Source organism: Nicotiana tabacum, chromosome 15, assembly GCF_000715075.1.
Source record: "Nicotiana tabacum cultivar K326 chromosome 15, ASM71507v2, whole genome shotgun sequence".
Classification (NCBI taxonomy): domain Eukaryota; kingdom Viridiplantae; phylum Streptophyta; class Magnoliopsida; order Solanales; family Solanaceae; genus Nicotiana; species Nicotiana tabacum.
Window position 1 is genome coordinate 100,251,911 of NC_134094.1, and position 25,379 is coordinate 100,277,289.

The following is a 25,379-nucleotide window of genomic DNA, read 5'->3' on the forward strand; positions in this document are numbered from 1 at the left end:
ATGTTCAAAACTCAAACATTCATATTATGAAACTTTAGGCCAAACCCCCCAATTTCCTCTTTAAATTCACAATCTAATTACCAAAACAAAGGTAGATTCATGAAATATAACCAAAACCAAATAGAGAACACTTACCCCAATTCATACGGTGATATTTTCTTCAAAAATCGCCTCAATCCGAGCTTGGAAATGTTAAAATGAAGCCAAAATCGCAAATCCTTGAATTTATCATTCTGCCAGCACTTTCGCACCTGTGACACATTAGTCGCTTCTGCAGTGTCGCTTTTGAGACCAAAATCACGTTTCTGCAGAGAAGCACTGGAGCCTTCTTTCGCACCTGCGGTAAAATACCCGCATCTGCGCACTCGCAGGTGCGCGCCCAAATGTCGCTTCTGCGCTGCCAATCGCTTATGTGCTTAACTCACCGCATCCGCGCCTTCGCAGATGCGAAGCAATCTCCGCTTCTACGGAACCCTGCTCCCAACAATGTTTCCGCTCCTGCGACCCCTTTGTCGCTTCTGCGACCATCGCACCTGCGCAAACCAGCCACAGGTGCGGTCACACCAGAACCAGCAATAACAACATTGAAGAAAATGACCCGAAATCAATCTGAAACATGCCCGAGCCCCTTGGAACCCCGTCCAAACATACCAAAAAGTTCTACAATACAATACAGACCTACTCGAGGCCTCAAAACACACATAACAACATCAAAACGATGAATTACACCTCAAATCGAAATCTATGAACTTTGAACTTCAAACTTCCACAACCGATGCCGAAACCTATCAAATCACGTCCGATTGACCTCAAATTTTGCACACACGTCACATTCAACATTACAGACCTTCTATAACATCCGGAATTAGAATCCGACCCTGATATCAAAAAGTCCACTCCCGGCCAAACTTTCCAAAATTTTAACTTTCGCCATTTCGAGCCAAATTCAACCACGGACCTCCAAATCACAATCCGGACGCGCTCCCAAGTCCAAAATCACCCAAATGAGCTAATAGAATCATCAAAATTCCAATCCGAGTTCAAATGCTAAAAAATCAAACTTGGTCAACTCTCTCAAATTTAAAGCTCCCTAGTTGAGAGTCATTCTTCCAAATCAGTCCCGAATAACCTGAAAATCTAAACCGATGATTCACACCAATCAAAATACATCATACGGAACTACTCACGTCCGTAAACTATCGAGCAAAGTGCAAATGCTCAAAACGACCGGTTGGGTCGTTACACTCAGATTGTTCTATACTAGCCTGAATTACTTCCTGAAGTTTCGCCGCAAATGGAGAAAAGAAAGAGATGTCCTGCAAAAGTCATGCAGTCTCCGTTCATTACTGTATTTGATTTAGGATCCCGTACTGGTGTTGTTGCAGCGAAAGAAAAAAAAGCAAATTATTCTGTTAACCATCCTTTTCGAAGCAAAATCGGAGTTGACGTTAACAACTCTTTGTTGAATGTATTTGCTGCGTGGGTCAAACAAGGGAAGTCCATAAGGAAATATGTTTCCAACTTCTGAGTTTTGTTCAGTTTTATATTTTAATATATTGTCATTTGTAGCATTATTTTATATCAAATCACTGCATCTCTTTTGTGTATAGCTGTTACCAGGAATGAAATTTACTTGAACCATGTTAGTGAACTCAATCCTGCTTATGATCTTGGGGTATATCATGTTGAAGACAAAAATTAGTTTTACACTTTGGCATAAAATGGCCAGCCTTTGGATGACTCGGTATCTAAGAAGTTACTTTTGCAGTTTTTTTTTAAATTTTAGCCAGGGTACACGTGATCAGGACTCTTAAGTTAGAACATATTATTAATTTCTATCTTGCCTGGCACAAGAGAAGTAGTGAGCATTTATTTTCCTTTATTTTCTGTGAATTTTGTTTGAAAATGTGTAGCTGCTTAAAGCTTACAAGACTTCAGTGATTAATTATTTGTTATGTTTTGTTTCAGCACATTGATATTTTGTTCTATTATTTGAGGAAGAAGGGGAAGTATGACAAAGACCTGCTTGCAACATTCACCACCACAAATTGGTACTTCGACGAAAATTAATAAGTTGTGGCAGGCGTTTATTGATACAAATGGAGATAGTGAAGTGTGCAATCCGAAACATGTCATTGCAGAGTATATTCAGGGGTGTGTCTTGGCTGCCAATGTTCCATGGTACACTGTCGAGCACGTCTTAATGCCAATTAATGTTGCAAAACAATGGCATTGGATAATAGTTGTGATGTCCTTCAAGGATAAGTGCATTTATGTGTATGACTCTATGCGCGGTGGAGCTGCTCATCAAGCTAAAGTTCATAACACAATGCGCAAGAATTCTGTGTTGCTGCCTCATTTTTTCGTACACACGCATTTCTATTTAAGCAAAAAAGATATCAATTAGCGCATTGGTGTCTACAAATCAAGGATTTGATTGTCCCTTTTGATGTAAAACTGGTTGAAAGACTGCCTCAACAAGTCGAAGTGTATGAATTTCTTTCAACACAATCTGTTTTGTTTTTATATTCTGCAGTTTGATAATTGTTGTTATTTTTATTTTTGTAGTGATTGCGATGTATTTGCGGCATCATTTTTCGAGTATTTCATTGAGGGCAAGACGCCTCCCTAAATATTCAATGCCTATGCACACCTGCGCAGATTTGGTGCTCTCTTGTGGGATTATGCTAGAAAGAAGATGGAACTGAATGCACAAAGTGATGATGAGATTATTGGTCGACAGAATAAGTCACGGAAGCGGAAGTAGTTACCTTTGTCATTGTAGTAGGATGAACTCAATAATTTCGTTTTGTATTGTGTTATGTTATGTTGTCATTGTTGTAAGACGGATCAGATTTGTTTGTGTTTGAATTTTATGAATACATTTAAGATTTGTACGACAAATGAGATGCCTGCTCTGTTATAAAGGTTTAATGAGTTTTAGTGCAATATTGGAGTGTTGTAGTTTAGTTTATTTTGGTGTTTCCTCCCTTGATTTTGTGTTGTGAATTCAAGATATGAAAAATATACGGCAGTTTGTGATACATTATTTCTTCCAGATACATGCATGATACAGACATGATACACACATGATACATAGATGATACGGTCGTTTTGGATTGCTGCATAGTTAGTTTTTTCACAACGAGTTCTGCAGTTTGTTTGGTTTCGAAATATGTATTGATGAAGCCACACTGTTATATGCAAATTTCTAAAACTATTTGCACAGTTTTCTAGCTGCTACGACTGATTTCCATTAGTTAGCTTTGTTATTACATAAATACAGACATGAGTAAGAGCCGATACACAAAGATACATAAGTGATACACAAGAGATACATAGATGATACAAATGTGATATATAGATGATACATAGGTGATACATAAGAGATACAAATATGATACATAGCTGATACAACTTCGTTTTTAATCAAACAGGTGTATAATTCAAAAAATACACTTGCAACACGATTTTAAATGATAGATCAAATATTTATTTATATCTAAAATTCAAATGACATTCTGCATTGATACAGTTCTTGATATATTGGATTCTTCTAAATCTCTATGATATTCAGTAAAGTAAAATAACAAGTAATTCTAAGTTTGACATATTTCATCCTCTCTTTGGATTATTTCTACAAGTTTTCCTGTTCTGACCTTGTTCTCCACACTGTCCACATGATCGACCTTTTTCGTTCCCTTTCAGATATTGGCTTGCACCTCCCCTTCCTTGGCCTTCCTATTGATTTAGTCACGTCTGGTGCCAAGACTTTTTCATCTAAAACTTCTGCAGGAATTTTCCTTGTGCTTTCATCAGGAATCGGATAAATTAGAATTTCAGAGGTCTTCAATAGGTAATTTCTAGTGTAGTACACCGAGCAATACTTAATGTGATCAATGTATTTGTATTTTTAACACTTCCCAAGCATATGCACGTGGCAGCTCATCTAACTGAAACCTTCTACAGCCGCAAGTTCGATCTTTTAGGAACACCATTCTCTGCTTACCCTTGTCAAGTACTGAATATAAGTAACTCGTCGAAGGGGTCACCTACAAAATTTATCAACTATCATTAGTGGTGACAAAGAATATGCCCTCAGAACACATATACTGGAGAGCCTACAAGATTCAAAATAGCTTAATATCATGTCAAACTAACTAATATTTCAGCAGTAGGGTAGGCATAGATGCTACATTAAATTGAAAGCCTTATATACATGTTGGTGGTCGCCTAAAAGTTGAACAATCTGCTTACATAATGACTAATTTCTTGCATGCCCCAGAAGAAACAGAGAATAGAGCTAGACCAACCAACTTTGAAAAGAAACAGAAAACCTGAAGCCTCGAGTAATAGAGATAAGACCCTCTATTACTTGAACACTATAATATTGCCTTTGTGCAAACAATGAATATTAGAAAACATTAACTTTAATCAATTTGGTTTTCCTGTGCCGTGCAAGTGGATACTAGTTTAACATAATCACATAAAGGGTTCAAGATATAACAGATCCGTGAATTCGACATGATTACATATTATATGCACAAGTATCTACAGATTCTAGTCATACCTTTATCCGATGTGACAATTCTAGATTGTCCATCAGCATTGTATCATATTTTTTCCCAAGATCAGTAAATGACTCTATTGCATTCTTTTGGTTTGTAATGTTCCATCGTCCGATCAATTGCCTTATGTACTCCAGCAAAGGTAGTACTAGGAGTTCCCTAGCAGCCTTGAGCACTGCATTGATCGACTCCGCTATGTTTGAAGTCATTGTCAATGTTCTGTTGACAGTAGAATGTGCTCTGGACCATCTTTCATACCCAACGTTGATTAAGTAATATTTGACCCTCTTATCAATTCTCTCCACCTCTGCCATGTGGTAGTCAAACTTCTTAACCGTGTATGCTTTGGCAATATCAAATAATATGTCATTGAGCTGCAAATGGTTCTTCTTATAATTTGTTTTTACATTATTTCATAGATGCCATATGCAGACACAGTGAAATACTTGTGGATACAATGTTGCCGCTGCATTTTCTATGCCTTCATGCCTGTCCGAGACTATGCACATTCCCTCCCTTTCCCCAAATTCATCCTTGAACCTCGCGAAAAACCATTCCCATGAAGCATTATTCTCTGAATCTACTATGGCATATGCGAGTGGTAGGATACTACCTAATAAATTAAATCATACAACCCACATATAAGCATATATATATATATATATATATATATATATATATATATATATATATATATATATTATTCTTATTTTTACCTGTTGGATCTTGTGTGGATGCTATCAATAATGTTCTTCTGTATGTCGATTTAAGAAAGGTTCCATCTACAACAACAACTGGTTTGCAATACTGCCATCATTTTATAAACGGATATAGTGCAACGAAAGCATACATGAACAAGTCTTCCTCTATTTTTTTCAAACTTACCAGCGACATAGGATTTGTAAGAACCAACATATAAAAGTAGCTTGGCAGCTTTTCATATGATTTGCTCGGGTTCCCTCTCAGTAGTTGAACTGCATATTCCTTCGATCTTCAAGCTTGCATATATGTCATTTAAATACCATACTGCTTGTTCATGTCTCCAATTATGTCATTAGGAGTATATATTATTTTTGGATCTTTATACTTGTCTATCAGAAGACTGCCGATGAGTTTTGCAGTAGCTTGACATTGTGCGTAAGATCTGTCTTTCAGCGGGCATGAGTGCAGCTTGCTGAAATTTCTGACCTTGAAAAGTTTTGCTTTTTTCAGGCTCGAAGACTTAAAATACCAATCACAGTTGTTGTTGATGCACACTAGGCAGTACCTACGACAAGGATATAAACTTTTTCATCAATAAACAGAGCGGCATAAAATATAATGATATATAGTGATACACACTGCCATCAGCAATACTAGATGAAAAAAATACAACGATTATACAGTACTACATGGTGACAACCACAACTTAAAAGTGTACAGCCACAAACTTACAAGCAACAACTTATTTTCTGCATAATTATGCTTTTAACATCAACTATGATATACATTGACATACATAATTATACAGTAAATATTCTGATACCTGCTTTCACTTGATCTATGCACCTTAAATTGGAAGTTTTCCTTTATTGCCAAGTGATTCATGACTTTGACTATCGTAGCCTTGTCTTTATAAGTTTGACCTTCTTCTACATCTATGTGTTGAGGGTCAGTTATTATTGTATTTTCATCAGATTCTGTATCCTGCTAGTCTTCTCCATCCCCAAACTCAATCATATTAATTGTATCGCCATTTTATCTCTCCTGTATAATTGAGCTTTGTGCACACTCTGAGGAAATCACAACACAATTTGAATTGCAACAGATCATATCCATATCCTTTTCACTTGATATTATACAAAGGGGATACATTGTAAATTCCAAGCTTTTTTCAGGTCAAGATATACACATACACCCATATTATTATGTATCACTATTGGTGGAGAACCGTTTTGGACAGTGTATTTGATTTCAATAACATTCAATGAAGTATCTATCATAAGTTGTTTCAAAATCACGTCTATAAAATCTTCAAAACTTATATTTTTGGAGTAACTATTACAACATCGACATTGTAATCTACAAAACTGTTGTCAACATTCCATCGGCCACCATACTGAATAAAAACTGGTAAATTTGCCATTGAAGTAGCTGAAATTAGGTCAAAACTCACTAATTCCTTGATTGATTTTGATTGTAGTTCGTAGTTCCTTCATCAAAGCTGTATCTACAGAGAATTCACGAAAGGAAATTGTTGCTTCTACAGTGAAATTGATCGATTTTTGAGTGAAATTTGGAACTCCTTTTGAGAATTTTTTGGGTGATAATGTCGTGATTTACAAAATGTATGTCTCTATGAAATTGATACGCTTGAAAAACAAAGAAGGAAGGAAGATCTTTAGCGTGATTCTCGAATGGAAGAATCCTTCCTTGCGTGTATCTCGAATTTTCGACTAGAGGTTGGTAAGTTTGAGTTTAAATTGGTTATTTATGTACTTTCCCCATATTTTGACTGTCCAAAAATATAAAGACGTGCACTTTCGTATTTTGGAGATTATAAGGGAAGAATTAACCCAAATAGCCGCTTACTCAATTGCTTAAACTAAATTACCCGGTAATAGTATAATATATGCATAATTTATATATTATATGTGTATAATTATGTATAATCAATGTATAACCTATATATATGGCTTGAAAAAGTAAACAGTAAATATGACCGGCTATTTGTGTAAAGACCACATTATAAGGACCCGTTTGTTCATTTTTTTCGATTTTTTTTCAAAATGTGTTTGTCCATTAAATTTTGCAAGTTTTTGAAAAAACTTTAATCACTTTTTAAAAAAAATCAGAAAACTCTTTTTTCCCACTCACAAAACTGCAACACTTTTTCAAGTGAAATGCATGTCCAAACATAATTTTTAATTTCCAAATACCATTTTTCAGCTTAACTCCAAATACTATTTTTTTTCCAAAACTTACAGTTATTATGTCCAAACGCCTACTAAGTTTCTTCAAAATGCACTACCTATATATTTTTATATATTTTTTTTGAAAATAAAAAAATCCTACCCCTTTAATGAATTTTATACTATGCGAACTCAAATTAACCGAGACTTCAATGCGATTACCGGAAGTAAGATGGAACACCAAAACAAAACAAGAAAACATATAGTAGTATGGTTTATTATTTAATCATAGTTCACTAATATGTATATTTATCTCTATTTAACTTATAATTATGATAAATTAGTATGATATAATGTATGCATCGAATTAGAAGAAATATTTTTCTTCTGGAGACTAACCTTATGTGTTATGTGACCAGCGCAAGCATTTTTAAATACAGGATGTAGGGTGATTGATATTAGAGCGTTAATGTTAAATGAAAAAGCAACTTAAGATTGCATTTGTTGATTTTTTGTAATAAAGGATATAATTCACTATATACTACTACTTCATAATAAAAAGAAGTTCTACAAACATAACTCAAATCATGTGACTATAGAATTACCGATCATAAATTTAACAAATCCGTCCCTTACTGCACTTTATACTGGACTTTTCTATGCATCTGTCAAAAGTCCAAAGATTTTCTAGCTTGTAACAAGTAACTAACGGAAATAAAGGCACAAAGTCTTAAACTCTAAACTAGTAACATGCTACAGAAATAAATTACATGACATACTGAATTGATCGACTAACCAGCTACTAATTACCTGGAAATTTGCCGACCGATAGGGACTGGGCGTTATTTTCCCATTGAATTTTACTATGGTATAAGTAATTGAACATGTACATGTAGGCACAAGTGTGAGATGAGAGGAAATGACTCATAATCCATTTATAATTTGAATCGAAAGAAATAATCCAGCAAAGATCTTATGTATTTTATTTAGAAATTTCTTCTATTATTGTTTTTCCTAAACTCTTGTGAAAGATTATATCACTAAAATAACCTTTATAGTGGACTAATGATGTTCGGTCAAAATACTATACTTTTAGTATATTACTCGCACTATATTTTATTGGTTTAGTGATTAATTGTGCGACATTTGAGCTAAATTGTGTTGTTTTATGTATAGGAGCATCGGAAGAAAGAGTCGAATGAAAGTTGCACAAAAAGAGGACAAAAATACAAGAAAAGAGCATAAAAGCATCAAGTACCCAAATCGTGCTACACACCAAGTAAAGCCAGCTCTATAGCCTGCCTTACCGTGCTACCGACCAAGTAAAGCCAACTCTATAGCCAGCTTGACCGCGCTAAAGGTCAGGCGTAGCCAGCTCTGTAGCCAGGCTGACCGCGCTATAAGCCTGGCCTCGCGAGGTTAAGGGTGGCAAGTGGGGCGGTCCAGTCTCGGGACCACGGACCAAACAGTCTTCTGGGCCTAAACGGGCCTGAACCGATTAGAACCATGTATGTGGGCCTGGTCTAGTCTTCCGAGCCGATTCTTCACTTTAGGACCGCTAGGCCCGGGACCATTTGGGACCGGACCGGTCCTTGGCGGTCCCAAACGGTCCCAACAGTCAAAATTCAAAAAATAAAACTTGCCTATTGGGCTTTGATAAATCTGGCCGTTGGCCTTTAAAAAATAGTCGTTGGCTATTTACAAAATAGTCATTCCATTTAACCCCCCAAATTTTATTTTAACCCCAAACTTTTTATAATTACACTTTTTCCCTATTTTCAACTATAAATACCCCCTCATTCTTTTATTTTTCTCACAAAATCATCAATCTCTCTCAATCTCTCTCTAATATTCTTCTATAATTGCTTACTATTGCTTACATTATTATTACAATTTGTGAAAAAATTGTGAAGTTGGTGAATTGAAGTCTTCAAGTCTTCAACGATAATCAATTTTTAACAAGTTATTCGTCAATTCGGTAAACTCTTTCCAACTCATAATTTTTAATATTATAGTTTTATTTATTTTATTTATTTTCTATTATTTGATTAATTAAGATGGCTTCCTTAAAAAAAATTTTTGGTAAAAATAAGAGAAAATCCAAGAGTGGCGAATCTAGTGGCCAATTTATTCCTCCTCCACTTCCCCCGGTTCCCCGACCCAAACCCCATATCCGTCCTACACCTGCTATTCTTGATAGCGATAATAGTTTATTATAATTTACTAAGAGTCAATTTTGCCATAATGTTGGAGCTGGTGAACAATTGCATGAATTAATGAATACTCTTTATTCTAATCCAACTATTGATGAAAATGATGAGAAGGAAATACATTTTGATGAAACTCAACCGGATGACGATACACCCACTAGTCCTGCTCCAGAAGTTAATCCAACTAGTGATAATCCAAATGATGCCCCGTCTGATACTCCTATTAATGCCCCTACTTTTTCTAGACAACGTACGAAACGGACGGAAACATCTCTTGTTTGGCCATTTTTTACTCAACTAATTCCACAAAATAAGGCTAAGTGTAAAACTTATGGCAAAGATAGATTTTAAATACTTTGATGGTCGGGGGGAGGGTACGGGGGGGAGAACTTTGGCTAGACACATATTGATACACCCTCAAGATAAAGTCAAATATCTTCGTGCCAAAGCTTTGGCCGAGGGGACAAGTGTACCTACTCCTAGTCAGGCTGACCCTAGTACCATGTCAAATCAATTTCAACCGAAAATTAACACTGTTACCGGTAGTATTTTATATTATGATCCAAAAAAGATCGGGAAGAATTGGCAAAAATGGTTACCGTTATGTGCTTACCCTATATTTTTCCTTCTGATCCTAACTTTGTGCATTATATTAGAAATTATTTTAATCCTACTTATAAAGGTTTTCCTCGCACAACCGTAAAGAGCGATATTTATAAATATAAACATGAATATGAATAATATTTGTGCTATTTATTTACTCATATAAATTATCGTTGCTATTACAACTGATATTGGTAGAAGTGGTAACGACTGTGATTACCTTACTGTTACCAATCATTGGATTGATAAGGATTAGATAATGCAAAAGCGCATTATTGCTTATAGAATAATTAATTCATGTCACACATGGCAATTTATTGCTAGCATGTGATATTTGTAGATATTTTTGCATTAGTGATAAAATAATGTCAGTTTCAATGTATAATGCTACTAGTAACGCAAATGTTATAGCCTTGCTTACCACTACACTAAGTCCTGCATTTAGTAACATTTTTCATGTTAGATGTATTTGTCATATTTACCATTTAATTGTGGATGATGGTATGAGAATTTTAAATATTAAAATTAAAAAGGTTAAAATGGCTTTTAACTGGCTTTTTTATTCAAACCGTAGAAGTAGAATTAGAGAATATTTTAAAAAATACGATGAATTTGGCCTAAGAGAAAGAAAGGTTCCTAAACCTTGTCCAACTAGATGGAATTACATGTATGAAAGTTTAGTTGTTGCATATGAATATAGAAACCCCATAAACTCAACGTTTAATGCTCATGTAAGTGATGATGATGAGCACCTTACAAATACGGATTGGACTAATGTTAAATGCTTGTAGATTTTTTAGAAAAATTTCATATTTCTACAAATGAATTTTCTGGGCAATATTATCCTACTATTTCTAACTGTTAAATTTATATTGCATAACTTGCAAATTTGTTTGTTCATTTTTCAGAGGGTGGAGAGATTTATAAACTTGCTATTGATTCTATGAGAAAAAAGTTTAAAAAATATTTTTTCCATATTTTTCCTATTTATGGTGTTGCTGCTTTGTTAAATCCTTGTATGACATTAGGAGGTCCTCAATTTTGGTATGAAACTGTTTATAAAGGTTTAACACTTGAAGATGAGGAGTTGTCTAAACTTCCGGAAGTAATAGCCTCAATTAGAACAAATGCTCAAACTATTTATAATGCTTATCAAGTTGCATTAGATCATGCTAAACCAAATGTTATAACTCGTTCTTTTTCTGATTCTCAATCATCTAAAAGAACTGCGGGAGTAAGAGCACTTAGTGCTTGGGCAGGTTTTAGGGATTCTCAAAGTTCTAGTAGTAGTGTTTTTTCACAACTAAATAAGCTTGAAGTTTATTTGTCACAGGGAATTAAGGAAGTGAATCCCGACGACTCCTTTAATCTTTTGGAATGGTGGAAGGACAAAGAAAAATACTTTCCGATTCTTTCAAGGATGGCCCGAGATATTTTAACTATTCAAGCTTCAACAGTGGCACCAGAGAGCGCTTTCAGTCAAGCAAGACTTCAACTCGGTGATTATAGAGCGTCTATGAGGGAGAGGTTGGAAAAATCAGTACTTTTCAGAGATTGGATCCGTTCGGAAAGAAGAAATTTTGGACTTGCTGAATCACAACCAGAGGTAGACGAACCTGCTGAACTTGCAGAGGATACTGCTTCGTCCGGAAGCGGTGATGACCAAGCTTCTTTTCCGCCACCACCAATGAAAATTCCTCCGGACCTTGATGGATTTATGAAGTTTGAAAGAGATACCATATAACTTGTATGAACAAAAATTAGTATGTATTATATAACTTATATTTTGGCACATCTTGATTAGTTTCTTTTTCTTCTCAATGGTGGTATTAGCACCTTGTTGTGCTCATTCCATAGGGGGGAGGAAGACTAAGAAAGATATTGTCATATTTTTTTAATGCTATAATAAAATTATAATGCATTATTTTGAATATCTCTTTACAATATTTTTGTCTTTAAATTTGAATTAAAAATTTAGGTCACACTTCTATAATAAAATTTACAAGGATTGCCTCAGATATTTTTATTAACATCTATTTTTCTCTAATTTCTATAAAGAAAATTTTAAAAAGTATCTATTGGGCCCACTTTGCCCGCGGTTCAGGACCGTTTAGCCCGGGACCATTAGTTCGTGGGCCCGGTCCCGGACCTGTTCTTACAAAAAGATCGTCAGGACCGGGACCGTTTGGCCCGTTTAAATTGGGACCGGCCTGGGACCGTTTGGACCGGCCCACTTAGCCCACTTAGGCTCGGGACCGGCCCACTTGCCACCCTTACGGGAGGTCTATAACCCGGTAATTAAAAGTCGCGGGTTGAAAGAGTCCAATCCGGATTTGGACTGAGGGATTTTGGCCCTAACATATAAATACTCTCCAAACGAGTTGAGAAAGGGTTGGACATTATTGGAGAGGCAAGAAGGCTACGAGAACACTTGGAAGAAATGAATTACAAGAGTTTTCTCTTCCATTATTTCTTAATCTGTATTTAAATACTTTCAATTATTATCCTGATTATTAGTATGGTTACGAGTAGCTAAACTCTTTTATCTAGGGTTTGATGGAACCTTTTGAAGGATGATTTTCTCTTGCGTTTAATATGATTTTGCCATTGGATTTTCTCTTCTTGTTCAACTACGTGATTATCGTAGTTAATTGAAGGACCCTTAATTGATTGTGCCTATTTAGTGTGTATTGCTTGGAAAAGGGTACATATTTAAATAGTTGTTGAACAATATCACTCCTAACGTATGTGAGAAATCAATACGAAGGTTTTAAAGGTGAGATTAGGAATAACGAAATCTTGGTGCGATCTTAGTGAGCGGTGAATTAGTGTCAGCTAGTGTAGTTCGGAAGAATATGTCTAGTAAATTATGGTAATTGCCCGAAAGAGAATTACGACACTGGAAGTACTCACGATCAGTAGAGAATACTTAGGCGAAATTATAGAAGACGTAGCAGGAAGGATTCTGACAACTGGGAAAATCATAACTTTGGACCTCCTTAATCTTGTTTCTAACCCTTAGTATCCCTAGTTATTAATCTACTAATTTAATTTGTTAGTTAATTAGATACAAGAATCTTAATATTTATAACTTATGAATTATTCAAACTTGTCTTCTTAGTGATAGTAAACAGCTGTAGCTAAACCTTAGTTCTTTGTGGGATTTAAGAATTATATTTGCAGCGACCACTTATATTTTTTAGAACTAGAGTTGGACGTGATAAAATTATGGCGCCGTTGCCGGGGAACTAACAGTGTAGCTGTAGGAGTACATGTTGCTAAGTTTCAAGTTTGAACTTTATTTTGTTTTGTTTTCTTTTATTTTTTATTTTATTTTATTTTACTTGTTGATTTGAGAAACATGACATCTTGGAATTATGGGAGTAATTCTACTATTGATCCTTATATATATTGTGAAGAAAATCACCTTTGGCAAAATTATCAAAATATTTTCGAGAGCGAGTTTTGTACACCAACTCAATCTTATGTGTGGAATATATATGATATTTGTGGTGGTCAAGATGGTCACTTTTATGATTGTGCTTGTATTTATTATCCTCCCACAACCCCTTATTATGATGGTTCTACATTTTCATGTGAAGTTAATAGGAACAAAGAACCCGGGGAAGCTGACTTGAAGGAGATCAAAGATAAGTTGAAGTGCCTTGTGGAATAATATGATAAGAAATCACTGCAGATACAAAGGCAAGAGGCAACTATTCACAACTTGGAGGCTCTAGCGAATAAACTAATTGAACCTTGTAAAGCACAACAAGCTTACATTGTGGATAGTAGCCAAGAAGAGCATGAATTGGCTGCAGAAATTGCCATTATAATGGAGGAGTTGAGAGTAGAATATGACCAAACCAACCAACTAGAATTTGATGATGTCGATGTTGAAGAAGTGGTATTGAAGTCAACTGAGGACTTTACAGATACAATTTTAATTGATTCTAGTTTGTGGCAAGAAGAGGAGGTCGATAACAAGTTGAATTTTCAGTTTGAGCGCATTGGTCCTCACTCTAATCATTTTTTGACATTGTGTTCGGAAGGATGTATGAAAATTGATCTGTATGAGCCAATGCAAGAGTCAAAGGAAGAGGTAGATGAGCCCTATATTCTGAAATTTTCAAGGCCGTCTAGGCAAGGTGACACTCCTCGATTGAAAGCCAAAAGGTGCATAAAGAATCACTTAATTATTGGCTTGCAACAATTTGTATCGCCTCCAAGAGCATGATCATAGAGCAGAATCAAAACTTGGGGTCCAATTCATAAGTTCGAAGTGGAGGCAGAAAGTGATTCACGTCGTGCTGCGACATTAAATTAGGCGCTTGTTGGGAGGCAACCCAACTTTACTGTTTTTTTTATTATTTGTTTACTATTTTTTAAATTATGTTATTTTTGTAGTGTATTTTTTTGTTATGTTGTAGGAGCATGGAACAAAAAGCTAGTGGAAGGAAGCAAAAACAAACTAGATGGTTGGAATTAAGTGTGAGGTACCCGCACAAAGGACCAGGCCTGAAAGAAGTCTAAGTATCCCATGAGTTGCCGATGCTTCAGTCTTTGGCCTATCAGGGCGTTTCTTTCACCCTCATGTTATTTTTAGTGTGCACTAGGGACAATGCATAATTTTAAGTGTGGGTGAGGAGATTGTCTGGGTGACTTTCTATGCTACTGTAGTTGTGTTAGTTTAAGTGAAGAATCTTTTTTTTAGATAAATAGAAAAAGATTGGACTTTTTCCGACGATGGATATCCTAGACAATTTTCTTGAGGGTCTAAAGTCTAACTAAAAACACACACAAAAAAAATAAAAAAATAGAAAAATCCAAAAATATGTCTTTTTAATCTTTTAGGTAGTAATAATCCCTCGTAGTTTTTCTTTGTGCCTTGGTTCTTTTTCATGGGATGTAGTTGAATCGGGTAGTAGTTTTTTTTTATCTTTAGATAGAGTAGGATTTAGGAAATAAAGGGATAGGAAGAATGAGATTTGCTAGTCGCCTTTGATTAGTTTGATAGTAGCATATTTAAGCTCTGGCATGTGTAGTACATTCCCTATGGTTTGAAAATGCTTATGATGCCTTGTTGAGTTAGATAGTATGTCTATTGGCGCCTATGTCTCGTTTTCTTGGCTCATGTTTACTTTGTGCTTGATGCTTAATATTTTGTGGCTCCGTGAATACTTGCAATTATTTAAGAATCGAAATGGAACCGTCCTTAGTGAATTATGTACCATGTGTGGTGAGATCTTCTTGTGTAGTCCATATCATTGTAACTAAGTCTAGAACTTGGACGGCATGTGAGTTGAAGCAAAATCCTAGGCGTGCTTGGTTTGAAAAATGATTTTAGGCTTTCTTTGATATTTTTGAACTTAATGTCTACCACAAATAAAATCTATCCCTAAACCCTTTTGTGTCTATAGACTTTTATTTGACACCCACATTACGAGCCTATACCTTTTTGTTCTTATTTGACATTATTTTGATCCCTTTTGTTCTTATTCAATATTATTATGATCCTTTTACCTCTTAAAGCACTTTAATTGTGAAATGAGCGCTAGAAGAAGTACGAACTAAGTGTGGGGTGGCTTTCGAGTGGAATCAATAAAAGAAAAAAGGGTGCACTTATTTTGTAAAATAATATACCACTAGCGAAAACTGAAAAGGAAAAAATAATAGTAGATAAAAAAAGAGAGAAGAAAAGAAAGCAAAATATAGATGAATATAAATTATTGTCTTGTTCTTGCTAGTGGAGTATAAAGTATAGTAGTGCTTAAAGAAAGAAGGAATATTTTTGGGGTGATCTTCTTTGTGAAATTGAAGTGGATTGAAGAATTTGCGCTTGAAGTTTATTATGTGATGTGTTAAAGTGCTTGGGATGATGAACCACTAATCCAAAATATATCTTACCCTTCTCTTAGCCCACATTACAACCATGAAAAAGTCTTAATTGATTTTAGATTGAGCAAACCTACATTAGTGGAGGTTTACATAATGGGCAAGCATATGGTTTTTTATGCATGCATGTGACTTCTTTGCGAGAGTGAGGAATTTCATTGATATATGTGAGTCCTTAAAATATATTTGAGCATTTGATTCGAATGTGTGGATTCAACTTACTCTTTTGTTCTTGTTGTGAGGGAACATGATTTCGCAAGGGATATGTGACGTTATTAGATGTCTCTATGATATTAAGTGTTCAAGCCATTAATGCATTGTGATATAGAGTCGGTTTGTGAGGCTAGGATTGTTATAAGCATGTTGTCTTGTTGTTGAATAAATTTTTGAAGTATGACATAGAGTAAAGGGAAGTATGTGTTAAAGCATATGCTAAAGCTTAATTATTGCTATCAACCATAGTCATAGGTATGGTGTACTTCGGATGTGCTAAAAGAAAATAAAGTGCTCTAGGTTAATCTGAATTGGTGGTTGACTCGAGGACGAGCAACGTTTAAGTGTGGGGTGGTGATGTTCGGCCAAAATGCTATACTTTTAGTACATTACTCACCCTATATTTTATTGGTTTAGTGATTAATTATGCGACATTTGATCTAAATTGTGTTGTTTTATGTGTAGGAGTATCAGGAGAAAGAGTCGAATGAAAGTTGCACAAAAAAAAGACAAAAATGCAAGAAAAGAGCATAAAATCATCAAGTACCCAAACCGTGCTACAGTCCAAGTAAATCCTGCTCTATAGCCAGCTTGACCACGCTACAGGCCAGGCGTAGCCAGGCTGACCGTGCTATAAGCCTGGCCTCGCGAGGTCTATAGCCAGGTAATTAAAAGTCGCGGGGTTAAAAGACTCCAACCCGGATTTGGACTGAGGAATTTCGGCCCTAACATATAAATACTCCCCAAACGAGTTGAGAAAGGGTTGGGCATTATTGGAGAGGCAAGAAGGCTACGAGAACACTTGAAAGCAACGAATCACAAGAGTTTTCTCTTCCGTTCTTTCTTAATATGTATTTTAATGCTTTTAATTATTATCATGATTATTAGTATGGTTATGAGTAGCTAAACTCTTTTATCTAGGGTTTGATAGAACCTTTTGAAGGATGATTTTCTCTTGTGTTTAATATGATTTTGCCATTGGATTTTCTCTTCTTGTTCAACTATGTGATTATCTTAGTTAATTGAAGAGCCCTCAATTGACTGTGCCTATTTAGTATGTATTGCTTGAAAAAGGGTACATATTTAGATAATTGTTGAACAACATCACTCCTAACGTATATGAGAAATTAATACGGAGGGTTTAAAGGTGGGATTAGGAATAACGAAATCTTGGTGCGATCTTAGTGAGCGGTGAATTAGTGCCAACTAGCGTAGTTCGGAAGAATATGTCTAGCAAATTGTGGTAGTTGCTCGAAAGAGAATTATGACACCCGAAGTAGTCACGATCGGTAGAGAATACTTAGGCGAAATTATAGAAGACGTAGCGGGAAGAATTCCGACAATTGAAAAAATCATAACTCTAGACCTACTTAATCTTGTCTCCAACCCTTAGTATCCATAGTTGTTGATCTACTAATTTAATTTGTTAGTTAATTAGATACAAGAACCTTAATATTTATAACTTAGGAATTGTTCGAACTTGTTTTCTTAGTGATAGTAAACAGTCGTAGCTAAACCTTAGTTCTCTGTGGGATTCAACTCCAAACTTTTAGACCGGATTATATTTGTAGCAACCGCTTATCCTTTTTAGAACTAGAGTTGGACGTGATCAACTACAAAAATAATTCTTCCCTTCGATTAAAAGAATTTTTAGTTGGGGGAAGTGCATAAATGGCCGTTTTTAGGACCCTTATTTAAAAAATAATCGAAATTTATAAGTTTTTTATATTAGTCATCTCAAAATTAACTTTAGATCGTTGAGTGTGAAGTTGAAATTGCAGGTCTGAAGTTAGGCTCCACTAAAGTCTAACTTCATACTCGAAGTTGTGTAATTGACTTAAGATTTGAACGAAGAAGAAGAAGGGCCGAAATTAGTTAAACTTTAAATAATTATTAATAACTAAATATATTTTAAATAAGGATGCTCAAAGCGGCTACCTGATCTCATTTCTATTCTACGGCATGTCTTAAAGACAAAATATCTGGTATTTGAATAAATATAAATCCTTAGGAGTGGATTCAAAATCATAAAATAGATTATGTGAGGAATTTAAAAAGAATAAAAAGGAGAAAAAAAAAAGGAAGAAGAAGGAAGTAAACCGGTGACCTATGTGTACTATCCATAATCTTTTGGGGGGCCAATTGCCTCATTAATCAAAAGTACTCAAAACCCCTCCTTTCACCCAAATACCCGATACCCTTAAAACCCCACTACTTTTGTCACTAATTTGATCCGCAAAACCTCAAAATCATACAATTCATTCAAACCCAAAAATGGGACTTAATTTTCTAACAAGCTTAGCTAAACGCACCATAATTCAACATTCAAAACGCTGCTTCACTTCCAAGAATTCAGTTTCCAGAATATGGACTGATTCTCATTCTTGTACTAACAATTTCAAAACAACTACAATTCCTACAACCCCTTCTTCTTTCTCATCTTTGTTTATTCTTCGAAAATCCTATTCATCTGCCTCTTCAAAAACCCAACTGGGATTTTTGAGATGGTATTTAGGAGCTTTAGAGTCTCGTCCAATTATTACAAAAAGCGTATCCTCTGCTATTATTTATGCTGCTGCTGACCTAACTTCCCAGGTATTTTTCACTTTTCTTTGTCTAATTTTTGACTTAAGTAATGCATAGTATACATAAAACGTTTTCCAGAGAGAATATTTTTACAGCGGAAACTAATCCCCTCAGAAGCAAAAAACACTAAGTGATCTTTTCCCTTAAGCCTCGGTGGGAAGAGTTACACGGTACCGGTGGGAGGTAGCATGTACCTGGGCACACAGGGTGGCCCGAACACCACCGTCATACAAAAATTATTCAGTGGAAAATGTTTTAGATTATGAAGCTATATTCTGGACCATATTTGTTTGATTGGATATCTAAGCAGGTAATACATGATAATGGTACAAATTGGAAGTTATGATATCAAGATAGTCTATTTGGTGATATTTTGTGTTGTATGTTGAGGATAATGTCTAAGCAATGATTGAAGCAAGTGAGATAGAGTAAGAGAGAGGTATATATGTAAAGAAGGACTTGCATTTTCCTGTCTTTTGAGAGAGAGTATTTTAAACAATTCAAAGTGACCAAACTAGATAATCATTTCATCTCGTGCGGGGAGCCACATGCAAGTTGAATCACCTTCATCGGAAAGTTATATTGCGTAAATAGGGTAAAAATAAATCTTTTTCTACTTAAATGGAATTTTGAATCCCCTTAACATAAGAGAAATGCATGTTCAATTCCAGGTGTGGCATTTTTTATTTGAACTCCTGGCTCTGCCAGTGTTTTCATCATGGAAAGCAGTTTCCCAGAAAACATTTTTTTACCATACCAAACACACTATATAGTGTGATTTTTAATTTAATTAGGTAAAAGAACTGGCAAGTTTGAATTTTTGATGCAATGAAATTGGTTAAACATGACTCATGAGTTATATGGTTTGCATTTTGCCAGATGATTACGATGTCACCTTCAGATTCTTTAGATATAATCAGGACTCTGCGTATGGCTGGCTTTGGACTATTAATTTTAGGAACAGCTCAACATCATTGGTTTAACTTTATGGGGAGGGTATTGCCAAATCGGGATATCGTTAGTACGTTGAAGAAACTGTTGATGGGACAGCTTGCTTTTGGGCCTGTGATTAACTCTGTTTTCTTCTCTTTCAATGCTGCCCTACAAGGTACACACTAAGTTCTTTTCTGTTAAATTCACTTTCTGCCTAACTCTTGCTTTCTGGTAGTGAAGTAGGTAATTTGTTTCTCGATTATGCATTTTTTCATACTAATAGGCATATAATTATACATCTTGAGTATGAATATGCACCTCAAATTGGGAAAGTGGATGACTGCCAAAGCAATTGTAGTAGAAATGTCATACGAGTATGCGACAATATCTGGGGTCATCAATGAGGAATTGGATAAGAGAATGTTGGTTGAAAAAGCTAAAAGAGGGGAATTTAATGTACTGATAGTCAGGAAAACATGTGGGGAATTGTTCAGAATAGCAGTTCAGAGTCCAGAAAGCAGCATTAGGACGATTAGACCATTGATAAATACTACACCTCTATGTGGGTGCTTCAAACTTGCCTTTTCCGGAAGTATGGTGACTATCTCTGTGTTTCTAAATGGAGCTTATTCTAGTACATTTACTCCATATTTTGTGGATGATATAGTTTAAAAAATTATCATAATACAAATAACCCCTTTAAAATAAAAGGTAAAAGTACCAATTTAATTCTTACTAAAAATTGTATACGGGCAGTCACATTGTTTAGTGGCTAGTTCGTTAAAGTTGTGGATGTGCATTAGGTCAAAGGACCAAAGCAAACACTTAGATTAATTGAAGGTTAAATGTCCTTATTTTTGACATCACAAGAACAAACTCGGAATTTGAGGGATCAAAAGTGCAATTATACCTATTGTAACTCTTTCTAATTATTGAAAGAAAAGCCGTAATATTCTTCATCTAAACATAGTAAAGGCAATCTTCTGCCATCTTAACTGAAATCTTGAGATCGCTAAAAAGGAAACCGGGTGAGGGTGGAGGTGAAGGGGGTGGGGTCTTGTAGAAGATTGAGGGGGCTTAGAGACAATTGTCATGGGTAAACACAGGCAGGAAGTTGAAGCATGACTGCAAGAGAGTTCTGTGGCCAGAAAGAAGTTGCTAATGATTGGGGCTAGGGGAGTGGGTTCGTGAGAGGTTGAGGAGGAAAATGTTCATTCTGTATCTTGTGGTTCTCAATCTTGATTCATGGAGGGTTGGTTGAAGTGTGAACAGCCAATTAAGTAAATTGTAAATGGACAAAAGCTATATCCGAATCACTCTAAAAGTCATTCATTGGAGAATAATTTTGAAGAGGGAAAAGATTAAAAAAAAATTCCTCAGAAAACCTTTTTATAAGAGCAATGGTTTTTTTAAACGAGTGATTTTTCTTGGGTGAAAATGTTTTACAAAATACTTTTTTTCCTGCTAAACTTTTTACAGGTCTAAATCGATTCAACAATTGAATTATTGGAGTAATGGTTTATTAGTTTAGGATTTACTCTTTTAACCATAGGAATCCTTTCATGAGTGGTATTTGCTAATGTAGCAAGAGATCATATTGGAATTGGGACACAAAAGAGACTTGGGCATTTATTACTTGGATCGTATTTGCAATTTATTTACATACTCGAACAAAGGGGTCAATGTGTTAGGAATTGGGTTACATAGTTATGGTTCTTTTCCATCACCATTTAAAATTCAAGACTAGTTATTACAAATACAGCGTAGGGGCAATTTTAAGTCAAACGAAAACGTATAGGCTCTGATAACCCAGTAGGTTAACAGAGGGTATCTATAAGACCAATCAGATATGATGGGGGTAAATTTGGCCTTTTTCCCAATTAAAAATGGAAGGACCTTTGACTGGAGTATATCTATTTCTTGCCATTGAGTTACTAATACTAAAGGGTTGGCTGGACATTCAGCTCTTATCCATTCAATATAAGTAGACTCTGATTATCAATCATCAGATTTGATCTCTTGAGAAACTTAAGAAGATACATTGATCTGGGCCTAAAACTTGATTGGCACAATAGGGATGTTATATTCTAGTTGTGATTTCTTTTTTGCTATTCTTGGTGCGTCTTTCCACCTGAACTAAGGAAACATATTTTTGCCCGCTGATGCATGTAGCATTGTTGCAACAATCTTCTTAACTGCATGCATATTATTCTATCAAGATGTTTAAGTTGTGGGACTAGTTGAATGGTATCATCTAAATTTACCACGTACACGGCTGAGCTTCTGAATATTACACTAATGGATCTGTTTGTTCTTAAGGTATCATCTCTTTTGAATCTCTGCCAATACATATTTGTAAATATGATTAAAGAGGATAAGATGGTTAGCTTCTGCTTTCTACCATCAAACAGAGCTTTGGCATCATTCTTAGCTGTTGGCAGTGCTATAGATGTGAAGCTAAGGATCCATCACTAACGAAACTTTATGAGAGTTTCATGACTATTAAAAAAGGGCAGCCCAGTGCACTAAGCTCCCGCTATGAGCTGGGTCTTGAGAAGGGCCGGACCACAAGGGTTCTATTGTACGCAGCCTTACCCTGTATTTCTGCAAGAGGCTGATTCCACGGCTCGAACCCGGAGAGTTTCATGACTATACTATCAATTATATAGGAAGCTATTTTTTTTTGCCTCATAGAGTTAGAAGTTCTCTGTAGGAAATCTGCATATGTGATATAGGATTATTTGTCCGCTTCACCAAGTCTGATTATTGCATATGCCTTTTCGCTTACTGTCTCATTGGCTCAACATGATTTACTCGATTTTTATTTGATGATGTACAACTTTGACTATTCTCATTTGTCACATTCAGGTGAGAATGGGGAGGAAATCGCTGCAAGGTTGAAGCGTGACCTGCTCCCAACAATGATGAATGGCCTAATGTACTGGCCGTTTTGTGATTTCTTGACATATAAAGTAATCCCTGTCCATTTGCAGGTACTATATTGTACTCGTTTTTTCTAGTGACAGCTAGTGCATTATCTTTAATGAGATGATCCACAGTTTCTGGGGTCTGACTACCTGTCCTTATGGGTAGCATATATTACTCTGCGTTTTTCATCAATTTCACATTCATCTAAATTGCTCAATTCACAGCTTCAACTATTCTGAACCTGGTATTTTAAACATTTATGAGGTTTAATGTTTTTGGTAATGCTCTTTGGCAGCCATTGGCCAATAGTGCATTCGCATATGCATGGTCGATATATTTGACGTATGTGGCAAGTTTAAAGAAAGCTGTTGCTGTTTAGTTTGTAAGCCCTGCTCTGCTCTGGAAGTCTCGAAGCGCGCAAGGATAGAATTTAAGAGAAAATGATTGCCGATAAGCGCTGCATATTGAGGAAAAAAACAATGATAGCAGAAGGAAAAAAAACAGGGTCTAGAGTGGATTTTGATTCTCAGCAATGATAGCAGAAGGAAAAAAACAGGGTCTAGAGTAGATTTTGATTCATTCTTACATTTATTTCCGTTATTTTAAATTTGCACTGTATTGATGAAGGAGAGTCGTTAAGAATATTCCACGTCTGTTACTTATAAAAAGTTGCATTTCATAGTCTTTGCATTACACTGTATGTCATTTTACATAACTTTTTCAATTTTTTTTTTGAACTTTTCATTAGTAAACATTTGTAATTTGACGTGATGTTTTTAATCGAGCAAAGTATGAGGAGTTGCAAGCATGCATACTGCTTGTTCGTCTTCCGCTTATGGCACTTCCGGACTTCCAGTTCTAGGTCTTCACTTCCTCCTTTTGTACTCGATCCGTTTCAATTTATGCGACACACTTTCCTTATTAGTCCGTTCAGCAAAGGACATATTTCTATATTTGAAAACAATTTGACTTTAAACTTTTTAATTTTACCTATTTTACCTTTAATGAGAAGTTTTTATAGCTACATAAATATTATGACTCCACAAAACTTTTATCATTTAAACTTTTATGACCATATGTTTCAAAAATAATTTTTTTTCCTTAGATTTTCTATACATCAAATAAAGTAAAACAAATTCGAGAATGCTGTAGAGAAGCATCATGCTTCTATTCAGGTCTGGGTGCATTTATGGACTCAGCAGTTTGTAGTACTGTTGATATCTATTGAGTATACATTTTCATGTCGTCTATTAGCCATGCTAACTTGACATAGTTGTCTTTTTTTTTTCTAATTTCAAATGTCAGGAGAAGCCTGTGACCAAAATGACTAGCAATAGACTATTTTACCATGAATTCAATTTAAGGTATTCCTCAATTTGATCACTAATGATAGACTAATCTCTTGAGATACCTCTTACCTCTCACCTACACAGATAAAGTATAACACTTTATTTTGTTGTAGACTACAACAAAAACATAAAAGTATAATCTCTAACGGTTTAAACTTATACGTAATGCCTTTTACATTCAATAAGTAGTATTAGGGTAAACAGAGATTTGGATTTGAGAAACATCACTAACCATTAATAAATTATTAAACGTTTGAAACAAGTTTTTCTCGAAACCAATTTTTTTTATGTTATACTCTTATTTTACCTCTCTATAACAGCTTTTTACCTATAAAAGTAATATCCATCTTTATAGCAGTACGCTCTTTGCAAAATTACCCTCTATTCCATCCATGTAGAATTTTGACCTCAACCTACTGCTACTTGAACCGAGATAGATGATTCAATTGTTAACCTCTTAGATTTCTTTCAAGGGAAAACTATTAGATATCCTTTTGCTTAAAGTTTGGACACAAATTTTCGCTAATTCAAGCGTTATATCGCTAGTAAGAGACTGAAATCTATGGAACAAGCTACAATTACAGAGTTTTTCATCAATCTTGAAATAATTTAATCTTCTAGTACTTTAAAATATATGCTTTAGAGTCTAAATCTTTATACATTTAGTCACGAATTTATTAATAATGTGTTGGCTTTTTTAATATTTAATTAGTAAAATTTACATATCTTTTTGAGTATTTATATTTAAATAATTTTTTATCTTTTAAATGTAATATTAAAAAATACTATGATTTTTGGATAATTTTTGTTTATAACAACCAAAATATATTTGAACGGCAAATTATGTATAGGTGTATAACAACCATTCACTATAAAAGCTAAAAAGTATCAGAACAAATGAAGCTGTTATTGTATGCGGTAAAATTGGTTAGTGGTAGTTGGACGAATGAGGAGATGACACGTAGAGCTGAAGACAGGCAAGATGTGAGTCAGCAAGTAGTTATTACCGGTTGCAAGCATGTGATCAGTGCTGGGTAAATTTCATAGGCAGGGTAACCGATAATAAAGATTTGAAGAACTGATATCGGATAGCATTTAATGAAACAACCGTTACAGAGAATATCTGCATTTATAGCCAACCGTTATGCAGCCACCAATGTGAGTTTTATTCTCATTCAAGAGGAGCTTGATTTTGGGATCTTG

At 35.2% G+C, this 25,379-nt stretch overlaps 2 protein-coding genes across 2 annotated transcripts; one reads left to right on the forward strand and one right to left on the reverse strand.

The window, feature by feature from the left end:
• Window positions 1-4,064: 4,064 nt before the first annotated feature.
• LOC142169761 (uncharacterized) lies at window positions 4,065-6,693 on the reverse strand. The gene is made up of 5 exons (XM_075231667.1): window positions 6,613-6,693; window positions 5,285-5,375; window positions 5,015-5,181; window positions 4,571-4,942; window positions 4,065-4,121 (listed from the first exon to the last, which is right to left on the reverse strand). The coding sequence occupies exons 1-5, from the start codon at window positions 6,691-6,693 to the stop codon at window positions 4,065-4,067; spliced, it is 768 nt and encodes a 255-aa protein (XP_075087768.1).
• Window positions 6,694-18,548: 11,855 nt separating this feature from the next.
• Window positions 18,549-23,508, forward strand: LOC107789708 (protein SYM1). Its single transcript, XM_016611563.2, has 4 exons — window positions 18,549-18,975; window positions 19,846-20,074; window positions 22,768-22,892; window positions 23,123-23,508. The coding sequence occupies exons 1-4, from the start codon at window positions 18,655-18,657 to the stop codon at window positions 23,204-23,206; spliced, it is 759 nt and encodes a 252-aa protein (XP_016467049.1). The 5' UTR covers window positions 18,549-18,654; the 3' UTR covers window positions 23,207-23,508.
• The last annotated feature ends 1,871 nt before the right edge of the window (window positions 23,509-25,379 follow it).

Bases quoted from the DNA above. Each gene is read 5' to 3' on its own strand.
- LOC142169761 (XM_075231667.1), bottom strand. From the start codon at position 6,693: ATGGCAAATTTACCAGTTTTTATTCAGTATGGTGGCCGATGGAATGTT. The intron at 5,182-5,284 runs GTAAAAATAAGA...TTAATTTATTAG, and splicing joins ATCCACACAAGATCCAACAG to GTAGTATCCTACCACTCGCA. The intron at 4,943-5,014 runs GTATTTCACTGT...AACCATTTGCAG, and splicing joins CGGCAACATTGTATCCACAA to CTCAATGACATATTATTTGA.
- LOC107789708 (XM_016611563.2), top strand. From the start codon at position 18,655: ATGGGACTTAATTTTCTAACAAGCTTAGCTAAACGCACCATAATTCAA. The intron at 20,075-22,767 runs GTACACACTAAG...TGTCACATTCAG, and splicing joins TTTCAATGCTGCCCTACAAG to GTGAGAATGGGGAGGAAATC. The intron at 22,893-23,122 runs GTACTATATTGT...GCTCTTTGGCAG, and splicing joins TAATCCCTGTCCATTTGCAG to CCATTGGCCAATAGTGCATT.